This window comes from Ziziphus jujuba, chromosome 6, assembly GCF_031755915.1.
Source record: "Ziziphus jujuba cultivar Dongzao chromosome 6, ASM3175591v1".
NCBI lineage: Eukaryota > Viridiplantae > Streptophyta > Magnoliopsida > Rosales > Rhamnaceae > Ziziphus > Ziziphus jujuba.
The window spans coordinates 27,362,168-27,377,118 of record NC_083384.1 but is presented as its reverse complement, the minus strand read 5'-3'; the positions used below and the strand labels follow the sequence as shown (position 1 = coordinate 27,377,118).

Below are 14,951 nucleotides of genomic sequence, written 5' to 3'. Positions count from 1 at the left end.
CTGGCTATTTCCTAGAAAAAGTAGGAGTAGCAGGTACTATTTATGATGTCCCTGGGATTGTAGCCAGGGATCGTCAACAAACCTTAGCTATTCGTTGGATCCTTGAAGAAGAATACGAGTCAGTGAACTCTTTAAATCCGATGTGAGGCCTAGGTAGGGTCAAGGCAGTAAGCTGAAGTCAGTGGAAAAGTGTCCAATCTGCTTTCATTTCAAGCAGAAGGAATTCTTAGAAATGCTGTTTCAGCCTTGCTTTTCTTCTCTGATTGGGGCTTGCAACATCACATCTTGAACGACCTTTCACTGGACATATCAGTACTATACTATACCGGGTAGTCGAACAGTAAGAAATCAAAGGAAATAAAAAAGGAGCTGGTTATTGCTATTATGACTGTCTAATCTAGGATCTAATTCGGAAACATTTTCAAGAAGGAGAACTTCCAGCACCGGGCAGGTGTCAGACTCTATACATCGTGTTACCACTTAGCAGAGTCCTGTGTTTTTAATAAACAGTCGCTACCCCCTGGGACCTCTTTCGGTTGGGTGTTGCGGGTCGGTCGTTAATGCTTTTCCTTTGTCTGCCACAGCTCGGGTCGGGAAACCTGCTTTTATCGGTACGGGCCTACAGTAGAAGAAGGTAAACTGAAGCTACATCAACTACCGAAGCTGTTGAGTCGGCGGAAGAAGTGAAATCATCTGCAGCAGCCAATTAGATTAGGAACCATGTATTGCAGTTGCCAGATCACACTAAGCCATTTGAAGTACACACGGATGCGTCAAACTATGCCCGTTTTAAAGGTATTAAGGAAGAATCACCTCTATGTAAAGAAAGAGAAATGTTCCTTTGGACAGACTTCGTCACCGTCGGTTCCCGCAACCAAGCCTTTTTTTTTTATTATGTCTTTCTTTCTGAAGGGCTTACGGTTCATTACACCAAAGGCTTTCAGTGAACTATTGAAGCTATCAAGAGAGTACCAAATGCTGACGGTGACAAAGGTTACCGACTTTCGGTGGAGGTTATCGACGATTCTACAATAGGTGGCCGTTGGAAAACCCGACTTAGCGAATCACTTCCAGGCTGGCATTAAATCTATCTCGTGCTAGTGGCTCTTATGCGCCTCATTTATCCACTTCTGTGTTCTTCTCGAAATCTCATTTTTATGGACTCAGATAGTCAGGTACGCGTGTACGATCTTATTGAATATTATTCACAGTAAAAAAATAATTCATTCTTGATGAACATGAGACATATGAACGAACGGATGGAAACACGTTAAGTAGTGATTTCGATGAAGAAATAGAGAGAGTACGATGGTTTGAGAGAGTTTCAGACTTTGAGGAATTGACGAGTGAAGGGCGATGCCAGTCGATTGATACTCAGATTCCTACATACCAGACTTTGATCAATCATCCATGATAGGAGAGAAATCGTCTGATTAAGAAAGAAGGGTTCCGCCTCTCGCTAATACAATACGGGGATAACCCGGACGATCTAGGGCCCCCAATCAACTAACCATGTCCAAAATGATGGGTGGAATGGCCTGGGGTTTTCAGCTATATCTTCACCAGGCTGAACCGCTACGAAACCAGCTGCGTAAGGAACATGATAACCTTCAGGTGTAATTGTCTCCATATCAGCAACAATGAAAGGAGACCTTAGCTTACTCGTAACTTTGAGTGAAGATACATGGGTTTCGGGGTCTTGCAAGCTAGGCTCTTTGTTGGCTATTCATAGATCTGGGGTTCTCTTCTATTGCGGATTTAGCTGCCTTCTTTCAGAACCTTAGTTAGTAGCGAGTATCTTATAAGGGAGCGGTGAGATTCCTGTAATAATCTAAGGCTTGACTTTTATGGCAGCTGCAAAGAAAAAAGAAAGGAGACCAAGATGGGCACACGCACTTCAGGTACGCTGTAACTTGCTTGGGACAATGGGAAGCTTTCCCGAGGAAGAGGGAAGCAAGCTAGCCTCGGATCGGGATGCAGCTCCGTGGACCGCTCGTCGGTCCTGATAGGTGGTGGTATCACACCCTTCTCAAAGGAACCGTACGTGACACTCTCGCGTCATACGGCTCCCAGAGCCAGAACACAGGCGCCGACCTCTCCGCCACCAGCACAAGTGAATAAGAGAAGATCACGTCTCCAAAGGTGGCAGTATCACCGAATTTGTGTCGGCATCTGTCCCACTGGCTGTTGAAGGTGCTGGCTGATGAAAGACATCCCCAGAATGCCCCCCTTTCGTGCCTATCTCACTTGTTTACAGCTCTTATTGGTCTTTTAGCGCTGCTTTCACATGATGCAATATCTAGGCCTCCTAGACCTGCTCTCTCGCCCAAGCCTCATAGCATTCATATTCTAAGCACTAAGTATTCTAAAGTCACAGCACCAGAAAGTGACAATAGGCAAATCAACATAAATGCCAGAAAAAGAGGAAACTGTACATCAAGCCCTGTATAGCGGGACAGTCAAGCCTAATATGGTGACCCACAAAACAGAATATTTCCTACATAAAAGACAATTGACCCATCTTATCAAATTTTGAAGAATTTAGGTATCATTTTATAATATGGATTATTTTTAGTTTTTGTTTTTTCATTTTTTTTGATTGTGGGTAATTTACGTGTATCAAGTATTAACCAATGCTAATTATAGTTTGTTAAACATTTAAGCTAGTTATAAAATTAAAGAAAAAAAATATAAGATCAAATATAACTTCAAATTGTGTGTGTGTGTGTTATTTTTTTTTTGAGTATTTAGTTGTTTAAGATATCTAGTAAACTATAACTACCATTTTCTAACACTTGACATAAACGAATTATACACATTTATATTTATGTATGGAAAATAATATATATATATATATATATATATATATATATATATATATATACATATAACTAAAGACTAACTATGTTGTCAAATAACACCTATTTATTTATTTATTATTATTACTTCTTTGGATGCGTGGTTTTATGGATCCTAGAAATTATAAATTTACTTCTTTTAGGCAATATCGTTGTAACCGTAAATAATAGATCCACTCATATTGATCAAGTAATCTGCATACATTTATATTTATAATTATATATACATAAATAACTAAGCCTTTGACCTTATAGATGGTAGTACTCGAACTTGAACGCTATTGGTTGGTCCAAATATCTTACCAATCCATCCATTAGGGTTTGCTAAATTAAATAATGCTAAAGATATTAAATTGTTTACCAAATAACTTATCAATAATTTGTGATCACTTATCTATGTTGAAGTTATATATTACTTGTTCAACCAACAATAATTTAGTGCCTTTACTATTAATGTTTTATATTAATTCTACACGCATTAAATTTTTTACGAAAAATATTTATCAAATAACATATATTAATATATTATTAGTGAAATATTAATATTATCTTTAAATATGATTAAGTGAATAAAAAACACACTAATTAAATATTGCAATATTATCTCAAAAACATTTTGTTACTCTAACATTATTTATAAATCTTGAAGGAGATAAGTATGATTAAATATAATCTACAACACTTCAAAAATATTTTAAAAGACTTCTTACTACATTTTTTTAATTTTATTTTTTTATTTTTTTGGTTGGGGGAATCTTATTCCATTATTATTTTCTCAAGTCTCCCAAATGAGTAGCCAAAACGGGTTTGGCTTTTGTAACCCAAAGTATCATTATGAGGTCCCGAAGCCTTTGTGCACTTTGCTGTGACTGTGAGTGCGTAAGCGCTTACGCTTAAATTCTATGGGCTTGTGGGTTCCGGGAAGCTAGGTCCAAGTCCTTTGTGTCAGCGGTAGAAGACTATTATGTTTCACCTTTTCTTTTTATACATCATACATGCCATCAAAGTTTGTTTCATTTCTACACAATAAAATAATGTGTATATGTATATATACTTTTATAGAAATATATAAATTACGATTTCTATTAAATAATAATAATTAGTATTTTTGTTATTTTATTTTCTTTTTTTGGAAGGGCAATACCATCAATCTCACCCGAATTATGACCTAGCAATGAAGAACAAATATCAATCTCTCTCATTTTAATGTTTCATAAAAATAAAAATAAAAATTAGAAGCCATTATTTCTCCACAGATTAGAAAAACTATTTATAATTCATTAATTTTCAGAATAAATCATTTTGCTATAGAGACCAGAAGCCTTTTTTTATTTTATTTATTGAAAAATATATATGAAGCATCTTTTGAAGTGAAAAGCTAAAGTTTCTATTCAAAGATTTTTTTTTTTTTTTTTTTTGGTTTAGTTTCTTTGCTAATTCATATTTTGTTTGTTTGCTTATCATTATTATTATTATTATTTTGATGCATTGTGTTGATTTGATAATCACACTTTTTGTATGTTATTCGTTACAATTGGAGCCAAACATACATACACATTTATATATATATATATATATTGCATCTCCATCATCATCCTCCAGAAATAACTAAACAACAAGGAAACTGAGAACCTCAACCATTGCAGGTGGTTCATGGGCCCTTTTGAAATTTATTAATGGTTGCAATTTTATTAGGTTATGTTTCATAAAAATGCCTCATAATTTTATTTTTTATAAAAACAAAAGGAAAAAAAAATTTGAGGTCCATAGTGCTCGGTGTCTCTACACTTCACAATGCTAGTGACATTGAAAAATTAACGTATTATAATAGTATACTACTTGGTCATATGGTCATATTATTTTATAAACGTCTGACTTATAAAAACACAAAATAAAAGAAAACTAGCTACTTCGGAGTTTTATATTAGTTTTTTTACTTGAAATCATTGGCTAATTTAATTGCTTCCACTTGTAAGATAGCTGTACGTATTAAAATACAACTTTGCATCTTCCAGCACTAGAATTCCATTTTCAGTAGTGTATTTAATTTAGCACTACAATTTGTTTATCTGACTAAGCAATTTCTCTCTATATATAATTTCATTCTAGTGCCCATATAACCCATCTTATCCAGACAATCTCTCAATCATAAGAGATTAATGTATTGCAGTTTATAGGTTCACTTGATATGTAAAACAGTATTGGAACAAATTGGAAAATATATACATTTTTTGTTGTAAGTCTTGTTAGTTTTATTAATAAATAGTTTAGTTTATTCCCTTAATATCTAAAATTTGATTAATAATTTTGGCACATGTAATGTTTAATATAACATGTATTATAATATTTTAATAAGAATCTTATTATGGTTGGATGAATGAAATTAACGTCTATTGATGCTTTATCAAATATTGCATGAATCACCCACCTTGATAATTTTTATTTAAGTATATTGGTCATGTTTTCTGTATGAAAGATTAATGCACACACACATTAAAAAAAAGAAAAAAAAAAGGGGAAATTGCTTGAGATTGCCATTGCACTGCCTACTAAAAAACCAAGGTTTCAAAAATTGAAGTTTTCGTTGAAATTTTGATTTTTTTAAAAGATGAAAAAAAAATTTAAATTTCAAATAAAAACAAGGAGGATTCTTGTAATATTTATTGAATTTTCTATATAAATTCTTATTAAAATATTCACATTACATTTTTAACTATCTAAAAATATTTATGAAATTTATTTATTTATTTTATTAAAAATTTATAAATATTATTAATATTTAATAAATATATTTTTAATAAATTAACTAAATTAACTTTATTAATATTTTTATAATTTTTATTTGTTTTTATAATATCTAGTGATATAAATAAAATATACTGAATTTAATTGAATAATCTTAATGAATTTTATTCATTGACAAAAATTTTATATATACATATTTTACTATACATTTTATATGAAAAGTATTTACTAAAATTTCATAATTAATTATATAAAAATAAAAAATAATAATATGAAAATAAAATATTATTTAGAATTAATATTGATAGTTCTTCAATTAATAACATTAAATAGAAAATAAAAGGATAATAAAATATGTTATATTAAACATAAAAAATAATCAAATTTAATAAAAAATATGTATGACTGACATACATAAAAAATTATCACGAGATATATTTTTTAATACTTATTTTTATATTTAAAAAATAAATAAAAATGAAAAAAAAATTATTAATTTTTAACCATTTAATAATTTTATATGATATTAAAATAATATTTATAAAATATAATATAAATTTTAATAATAATTATATATATTATAATTAATAAATAATTTTATCAAAAATATATATTTTTAATAATTTTTATTAATAATAAATTATTTATAATTATTCACTTTTCTCGTAAATCATTTGATTAATATTAAAATTTTCACTTTCAAAATAGAAAAATAAATGTATTTTAATCTATTTTTCCCCATATCTAATATCCTATCCATCCATCACCGTCGACCAAAAACTGCATCCAACGCATCGAACCGGCACAATTGATTTCCAGGGAAATTCCATCCACAGTGCTGAGTTCACGTGTTAAAAATACGAGAACAAGAGTCACCAGGTGAAGCCTGGAGGGCACACCTCTCGAGGTGCGGCACACTCAAACTGACCGTCAATAAGGGCCACGTGTCTAATCAACTTGACCTTCCTTCAAGCCTCCACCGCATCCCAACCCCCACCCTTCACCACGCTACCTTCCAGAATCCTATAAAACCAAAAAACCTCTTCGCCGTGGTCCTCATAAAATCCAATTATTTTTCTATTTTAATTCCTTTTTTCTCTCCATTTTTATCCATCTCTTTCATTATTTTATTTTATTTATTTCTCTCTCAAATTTCTCATTTTTCATTTTCAAAGAGAGATTTATTATTCCAAAAATTAAAAGGAAAAAAAATGGAAAATCTGAGCCTCACAGGTTTGTTGAAAAGGACGGCTTCGGAATTCTCCGACCGGCGAGCTATTTCAGCTTCCGGCAAGTTCGATTTGACACACGCGCAATTGCAGGAGATTGTGGATCACGCCGCTTCTCTTTTAATCGCTTCCGGTATCGGTCACGGCGATGTAGTCGCTCTCACCTTCCCCAACTCCGTCGAGGTGTATATATATATATATTTATACATGCGTTACAAATTTCTGAAGGCTTCTTTTTCCCCACCCCCCCTCCCCCTTGGTTTTCTCGGTAATCAAACAGTGATTTTTTTTTTTTTTTTTTTTGGTTGCAGTTTGTAGTGATGTTTCTGGCTGTGATCAGATGTAGAGCCACAGCGGCACCGTTGAACGCGGCTTACACGGCCGAGGAGTTCGAGTTCTATATCTCCGATTCCGAATCCAAGCTTCTCATTACGTCTCAGGATGGCGTTCACTCGGCTGTAACCGCCGCTTCCAAGCTCGGCATTCCTCACGTGACCGCCACGCTCTCTGTCGAAGCCGATACGACTCGTCGTATCCAGCTCTCTTCTTCTTCTTCTTCGACGGTTGTCGTTGCTTCTGCTGGAGACTCGAGCCTCGACTCGGTTTCCAAACTCGTCAATGACCCGTCCGACGTGGCACTCTTCCTCCACACCTCTGGCACCACGAGTCGTCCTAAAGGAGTGCCTCTGACTCAGCTCAATTTGGCGTCTTCCGTCTTGAACATTAAATCGGTTTACAAACTCACTGAATCGGACTCAACTGTAATCGTCCTCCCTTTGTTTCACGTCCATGGATTGATCGCCGGTTTACTGAGTTCACTCGTCGCTGGAGCCGCGGTGGCTCTCCCAGCCGCCGGACGATTCTCGGCTTCGACGTTTTGGTCTGACATGTTCAATTACAACGCCACTTGGTACACCGCCGTCCCTACGATTCATCAGATCATTCTCGATCGCCATCTCACCAAGCCCGAGCCGGCTTACCCCAAACTGCGCTTTATCCGGAGCTGCAGTGCCTCGCTGGCACCATCCATACTAGCTCGGCTAGAGGAGTCATTCGGCGCGCCGGTCCTGGAGGCTTACGCGATGACCGAGGCATCTCATCTCATGGCTTCGAACCCGTTACCCGAAGATGGCGATCACAAACCCGGGTCGGTTGGGAAACCCGTGGGTCAAGAAATGGCGATACTGGACGTAAACGGTGTCGTTCAGCAGCCGAAAGTTAATGGTGAGGTGTGTATTAGAGGTCCAAATGTGACAAAAGGTTACAAGAACAACCCGGAAGCTAACAAGGCAGCATTCCAATTCGGGTGGTTCCACACCGGGGACGTCGGTTTTTTTGACGAAGATGGGTATTTGCATCTTGTGGGTCGGATCAAGGAGCTCATTAATCGTGGAGGTATTCAATTTTTCTTATAATTCTTTTAATATTTTTTCATGGAAGTAGTGTTTTGTGTGGATTAAAAATTTCATTTGCATGCATTATAATTTGATGACTTCGAATTTCAAATGACGCGTAGGGATGCATTGTCTTTGTTGGCATAAGATTTTAATTGGTTTGTTGAATGTTTATGGGTTAGAATTTTTCTTCGCTTTGTGTTATAGCTGGTTAGGTGTTTGACAAGGTTCAAAGAAAGATTGCTTTTGGCAATTTTGTAAGTATAAACAGCTCGTAAGTTTTCTTGTAAACAGCTCGTAAGTTTTCTTGCATACATAGAACTCGTCCAAAACCGACCCTACCACACCGACCTTGAATTTTGCCGCTGTTTGGTTCTTTTCACTGTTGGGATTTTATAAACCATGTTAATATTAAATTTGGGTCTTTTCATCTTCATGATAGTCTCCCACTCAAAGATGTGGAATAAACGCCTTTACCTTGGTTTATCAAACATTGCTTTTGACACCCTTTTTTCTCTTTTTCTCTAAGAATTCTTATTTGTGGTATTGCACATCACAATATCTTCCTGCTTGTGCATTGAATATGACATGCAACTTGATTGCCTTTTTGTACTCATTGGTCATCAGTCAGTGCAAGTGGTTAAAATTTACCTTTTTTTTTTTTTTTGGGTTTTTCAGGGGAGAAGATATCACCAATTGAGGTAGACGCGGTGCTTTTATCTCATCCTGATATTGCTCAGGCAGTGGCTTTTGGAGTCCCTGATGATAAGTATGGCGAAGAGGTTGGTACACATTGCATTTAGCCAAAACATTTGAAAAATACATTCAGATTATTGTAAATTAATGCTAGAACCCATCTCTAAATGTTTATGTTCCTGCTCAATTGCAGATTAACTGTGCCATAATTCCAAGGGAAGAGGTAAACATAGACGAGGCAGAGGTGCTGAGATTTTGCAAGCAAAACCTCGCTTCTTTCAAGGTTCCCAAGAAGGTTTTCATCACTGACTCTTTACCGAAAACTGCGACCGGGAAAATCCAACGTCGGATTGTGGCGGAGCATTTCCTTGCTCAAATCTCCACTGCCAAAGTTCCAAAGTTTGGTGCTTAATCTACTTTTCAGTGACTCATTTTGTTTGCCCACATATTTCTATTGATTTACTGAAATGAAACATTGATGATTAAGCAATTCCATAGTTCCAAAATTTTCTAGCATTTCCTCATTTCCCTCCATTTTCAAACTTGATATTAAATGTAGCATTTTTCACTGGTTGCTCGAGTGGATTACAAGAAGAAATGTTAATAGTTTGTTAAATAAGAGAAATTAATGAAACAAAAGCTTATTCTCATTGTCATTGTGATTTTTTTTTTTTTTTTTGGCCCTTTTTGGCTAATCGACATCAGTGACATATTCGTCCTTGGAACAATAGGGATTGAGATCTTGATTTTATTCGTCTGATGTACATGATACACAAACTTCACAAACGATTCAAGAGATGCTGACTAGACTCAATAAAATAAGCCTTGATCTAGTCACTCTTATGCTACCTTGTTCTTTCATGATTCTTTTCGATCATTTTTTTTTTTTTCTTGGGTGGGGCAACTATAATTTTTCTACATCATGATTATTATATTTCCTGAAAACATTCCAGTGATACAGTAACCTTTCAAAAAAAAACAAAATAAAAATAAAAAAACAAAAAAACAAAGCGGATCAAGAGTCATCATCAAGTTTCATGATTTGTCTTTGATTAATAATCATGTATAAATCTACGGTTTTGGAAGATGACTGTAGAGCAACCAAAACAATGTGCTACTGTATATATGCTTAAAGTTTATTTGGAGGACCACCTTTACTAAGACGCGCCCAACTGGTATGTAAGTGTGAACCTTTTCAAGGCACTTTAATATTGATGATTGGATTTAGAAAATATACTCAAAAATTGCATTGGATATAGTTATCCCTCCGCACATTTAGAAGGCAATTTGCTTAGGACCTTAACTACATGACCATGAACCTTGAGGCTCTAAGAACTACCCTACTAGACAGCCAATTGCCATTTCATGGATTTTACAGAAGACCATTTGTGCAATGAAACGTGAAGGCATTTGATTGCTTTCGATGAGTATTTATGGCTCACTTGACCAATGCACAAGTAACAGGAACAAACTGTTCTACGGAATCCAGACTCAACTTTTTTCTATTGACTAGTTTGATCTTTCTTTTGGCTCTTGGGTATACTCAAGGGTCAATTTAAGTTTGGTGTATAACTTTGGACCTTTTTCCATAATTGTACCTTCTTTCAAAAGATTAAAAGACGTTACAATTTTTTCAAAGGCAATGATACACATTTTTTTTTTTTTTTAATAATCCCTGTGTTTGATTTGATGATTCTAGGCTGTGGTAAACCACAATGGAAAAATTGCCACATATGATGTCATTATTAATGCTCGAATCCAAGTCATCACCGATTCAGCTTGTCTTGCCTGCCTGCCAAAGCATGTCACGTTTTATTGATTTTGTGATATTGAAATAAGGAAGTACCAAACAAGGGACCAAAAAAAAATTAAAAAAAAAAAAAAAAAAAAAAAGGAAACTCAATCCGTATGCTGCTTTGCTGTACTTTCCTAAACAAAGAGCGTGTCACATTGCCGTTGGCAATCGTGTATAGCAAACAAAGGCTTTTTTTGAGGTGTCAGAATTTCAGGAAATCCCACATCCATAATTTAGGAAAAACGCTAAGCAAGTTAGAGCTATAAAAGGAGAAGGGAACGAATGGTCAAAGCATACCTTTCTCGGCCTTTTGGCTAAGATCAAGTGTAGTATCTGTTCTTATCAGTTTAATATCTGATACGTGGGCCAATGGTCCACACGATATTAAATTAATGTTTTATTGGGGAGGGCCAAAGCAGTAGCTTGCTACTGTGGGCCTTCGAGAGTCGCCCAAGCGTTGCACTACAGCTCGGGCCTGGCTCACCCTACCAATTTAGTTCGAACTTTTTCGTCAGAATTTTATTATTGTTTATAAATTGTTGTGAAAAATTGATAGACGAAAGTGCAACATCTTATCTTGCTCAAGTACGGAAAGTCATTGCTAATGAGCGTTTTTTGGACTATTTCATTTAGTAAAACAGTAGGAAGTGGAAAATCTTCGATGCCCCATGTTCAGCCATGGCGGGTCAGTTTTGCACATTTGGATCCTTTCAATGCGCTTCGTGGGGTACCATCGGGTATGTTTGACTTTCTTACTGTAGTGAAAGGTTTGATGGGTTTTGATTGATTTTTGCATTCATTTTAGGTTTTCCTAGTTGTATTTTAGTTGAAATATGTGACCCATTTAAACCTAAATTTGATTAGAGAGACACCCACGAAAATTATTTTGTTCTAATAGCTGCAATGCTTTTGTTTCATAATTTAGGAATGCTTAACGAATTCATCATATCTGTAAAATCCCTTAAATCTAGGAAACAGGATTGTCCTGATTATGGTGGGTTTATTAATGCGTGCTTTCATTTCTACCTAGAAACTTGGGTGATTTATCATCTTTTGTGCTGTGAACTTACAAATATTGGAAAGCTTCTACTTCAATGTAGTTGTAAGTTGCAATTTTTATAGAACATTAATTCACTCGGAAACAATGTGCAAGCATTTTGCTTCACCAGCTCTGTGTACATCTGATATGAAATCCTTGAATTTCTAGCATGTCAGGTGCCATTTCAGTTTGGGGTTTGGCCTTTATGGTCGGGATTATGTTCTAATTTCAGTTTGGGAAGAAAATATTACACCAATTTGAAAGATGTAAGGCATTTCATTGCGAGTAATGTGTTCATATCTTCTTAGGTGGGTGGGGAGAGGGGAATAAAAGTATTGTGTGTATGTTTTAGTTTCTATGGAACTTTGTGGCCGTTTTTGAAGGTGAACTTATTTTTAACTTGTCACACATAAGAAACTCTTAAAAGTATCTTTAAACGTAATTATTTCCTTGCTTAAGAGTAATGGTTGAAATCAAGACATTTTTAGATTGTTACTGGACTTATCAAAGTTTTTGAATTTGTTTCTTCACAGATTTAAAAGGAGGGTTGCTCCTATATTTGGTGTTAAGATGGAATTGGAGAACCAAATAAGTGAGGAAAAATATGCGGCTGATATTAGCTCCATAAAGGAAGCAGAAACCCGCATCAAGCCATTCATACACAAAACTCCTGTCCTGTCCTCTGAATCTTTAAATACTCTTTCAGGAAAGCGGCTCTTTTTCAAATCTGAACTATTTCAAAAGGGGTGAGAGACTCTATAGCAGTTGATTGGAAAGTCTTAGGATATGTTTTTCAAGTGATGTTTGGTCTCCTTCTTGTTGGGTTTGGAATTCTGTCAGGTTTCAATCAAAATTTAAAGGCTTTTTTTCTTTTCTCTTTATGGTTGAACAGTGGTGCTTTCAAAATTAGAGGTGCTTGCAATGCAGTTTTTTCACTTGACGATGCTCAGGCTGCTAAAGGGGTTGTAACACACAGCAGGTCTGCTCTGGGGTCATTTGTATCTTATAACTATTTTCTTTGGTTCACATGTGTAATTATCCCCCGATCTTAACTACAAATATAGTGGTAATCATGCAGCAGCACTGGCTTTGGCTGCAAATCTGCGGGGAATCGCTGCTTATATAGTTATACCTAAAAATGCTCCAAAATGTAAAGTTGAGAATGTTATGCGTTACGGCGGTCAGGTTATCTGGAGTGAGGCCACAATGCAGTCAAGAGAGAGTACTGCAGCTAAGGTGTTGCAAGAAACTGGTGCAGTTCTTCTACATCCTTACAATGATAGGCGCATTATAAGGTATAAGGTGACTTTATTTTGACTATACCTCTTTAAGATTTTTCCCCTAGTTGAGGAAAGTGTAGAGGCCTTCTGACAGCAATAGGCTTGTTATTCTAATGTACAAGCATCATTGATACTGATTCTGCACTGCTTATATAAATTAAGATGAGGCAAATGGGTTGATGAAATAAAGTCTTTTGGATTTGAGGATGTCCAATCATCAAAGATTTACACAGCTTCCTTCTTTTCATAATTTATATAAAGTTTATACTGTCAAAACGTATCATGTTTATTGCTGTAAATCTTATTGGGAGAATGCCCTGGTTAGCTTAGTATGTCTAACCCTTCTTCTATAAGTCTAAATTTATTTTAAAAAATGCATTAAAAAAATTTTTTTTAAAATAAATTTGGACATTCTCCTTTTATGTTAATGCATTGCGGTCTTATGATGCGTTTAATTGTTCTTGCAGTGGGCAGGGTACTATAGCATTGGAGCTTCTGGAGCAAGCTCCACAAGTAGACACCATCATAGTTCCCATAAGTGGTCTGTTTTGTTGCATTAAAGTGTCAAAATTAGTTCCACCATTCTTGTTCCTTCATATTAATGTCATTGAGTTTTCTTTTTCTTTCTCTTCGCTGATATTAAAAATATGTAGGAGGTGGTTTGATATCAGGAATGGCTTTAGCTGCCAAGTCCATCAACCCTGCCATTAGAGTTATAGCTGCAGAACCTACAGGAGCCAATGATGCAGCTCAATCAAAAGCAGCTGGTAAAAGAATAATATTGCCACACACCAATACCATAGCAGATGGGCTTCGAGCTTTTCTTGGTGATCTAACCTGGTAAAAGGAAAATATCTTATGTTACTAATCAATGCATTTAAGCTTTACTTCACATTTTGTCGGTAACGAATTTCCTTCCTAGCCCTTTATAAAATATGCTTCCACATGCTTTATCTTGTGTCGGTTTATCTTTATGTAACAAATTACCTTATCTTCAATACACATTTTCATTGGAGTAGGCCAATCGTACGAGATTTGGTTGATGACGTTATAACTGTGGATGACAAGGAGATAATAGAAGCCACGAAACTCTGTTATGAAATTCTCAAGGTTGCTGTTGAACCCAGTGGAGCAATAGGCCTAGCTGCTGTTTTATCCGATAGTTTCAAGAACAATCTTGCTTGGAAGGATTGCAATCACATTGGAATTGTACTCTCTGGAGGCAATATAGATTTGGGTGTTCTATGGGATTCATTCAAAAAGTGACGGCTATTTTAGTTTGCTTTTTTCTGAAACTGAATTTTTCCCAAAGTAATGATGCTTCAATCCACAATGTAATGAAACCCTTGTGTAATCTTATCTATTGTGTAAACAATTGACAGCTTTAGCGCTTCCATTACGCATTCAAAGTTGGTAATGACTTTTTAAAATAGACGGTTTCCTTTTTCTTTTTTTTTTTAATTTTTATTTTGGGGAGCGGATACCACATCAACCATTCTCCTAGATCATCCATACAATGGTTGCATACAAAATTTTCCAACTATTTAGGGGTAGGTGATGCAGGGCGTACGAAATTAACATGAGGTGTTTTTAATTTCAGGCAAATGTTGTTTTCGAACTATGTTTTTTGGTTTTAAAATCTTCCATAAAGGAATGACATCTTGCAGTGAAAGAGGCAAACCATCAAGCACAAAGAACTAAATGCATAGTGGCAGAGTCCAAACTTCAGGACCACTTTTGATTTAAGAACCAATATTTTGTTACTTTAAAACTTATGGAATTTTAAACTGCGAAGTTAACAAACCCATTAATTAAAGTAGGATCAAGTTTATGCCTTTAGGGTTTCTAATATTAGCCCGCAAATCCGTTACATGGCTATCTTTTTTTCTTTTTCTTTTTTTCCTTTTTTTCTCCT

General features: G+C 35.3%; 2 protein-coding genes and 1 non-coding gene across 3 annotated transcripts; all 3 read left to right on the top strand.

The window, feature by feature from the left end:
* Nucleotides 1-6,596: 6,596 nt before the first annotated feature.
* Nucleotides 6,597-11,209, top strand: LOC107429892 (probable CoA ligase CCL9). Its single transcript, XM_048463813.2, has 4 exons — nt 6,597-7,015; nt 7,144-8,227; nt 8,905-9,008; nt 9,116-11,209. Exons 1-4 carry the CDS (start codon nt 6,815-6,817, stop codon nt 9,332-9,334), a joined length of 1,608 nt encoding a protein of 535 aa, XP_048319770.1. The 5' UTR covers nt 6,597-6,814; the 3' UTR covers nt 9,335-11,209.
* Nucleotides 11,011-11,206, top strand: LOC112493501 (U2 spliceosomal RNA). The gene has a single exon (XR_003057983.2). It is a non-coding gene; the product is annotated as a U2 spliceosomal RNA (small nuclear RNA).
* A 105-nt stretch (nt 11,210-11,314) lies between the features above and the next one.
* On the top strand, nt 11,315-14,468 carry LOC107429891 (serine racemase). The gene is made up of 7 exons (XM_016040659.4): nt 11,315-11,454; nt 12,290-12,502; nt 12,649-12,735; nt 12,821-13,051; nt 13,504-13,577; nt 13,690-13,876; nt 14,056-14,468. The coding sequence occupies exons 1-7, from the start codon at nt 11,396-11,398 to the stop codon at nt 14,300-14,302; spliced, it is 1,098 nt and encodes a 365-aa protein (XP_015896145.2). The 5' UTR covers nt 11,315-11,395; the 3' UTR covers nt 14,303-14,468.
* Nucleotides 14,469-14,951: the final 483 nt, after the last annotated feature.

Bases quoted from the DNA above. Each gene is read 5' to 3' on its own strand.
- LOC107429892 (XM_048463813.2), top strand. From the start codon at position 6,815: ATGGAAAATCTGAGCCTCACAGGTTTGTTGAAAAGGACGGCTTCGGAA. The intron at 7,016-7,143 runs GTGTATATATAT...TTTTGGTTGCAG, and splicing joins CCTTCCCCAACTCCGTCGAG to TTTGTAGTGATGTTTCTGGC. The intron at 8,228-8,904 runs GTATTCAATTTT...TGGGTTTTTCAG, and splicing joins GGAGCTCATTAATCGTGGAG to GGGAGAAGATATCACCAATT.
- LOC107429891 (XM_016040659.4), top strand. From the start codon at position 11,396: ATGGCGGGTCAGTTTTGCACATTTGGATCCTTTCAATGCGCTTCGTGG. The intron at 11,455-12,289 runs GTATGTTTGACT...GTTTCTTCACAG, and splicing joins GCTTCGTGGGGTACCATCGG to ATTTAAAAGGAGGGTTGCTC. The intron at 13,052-13,503 runs GTATAAGGTGAC...TTGTTCTTGCAG, and splicing joins AATGATAGGCGCATTATAAG to TGGGCAGGGTACTATAGCAT.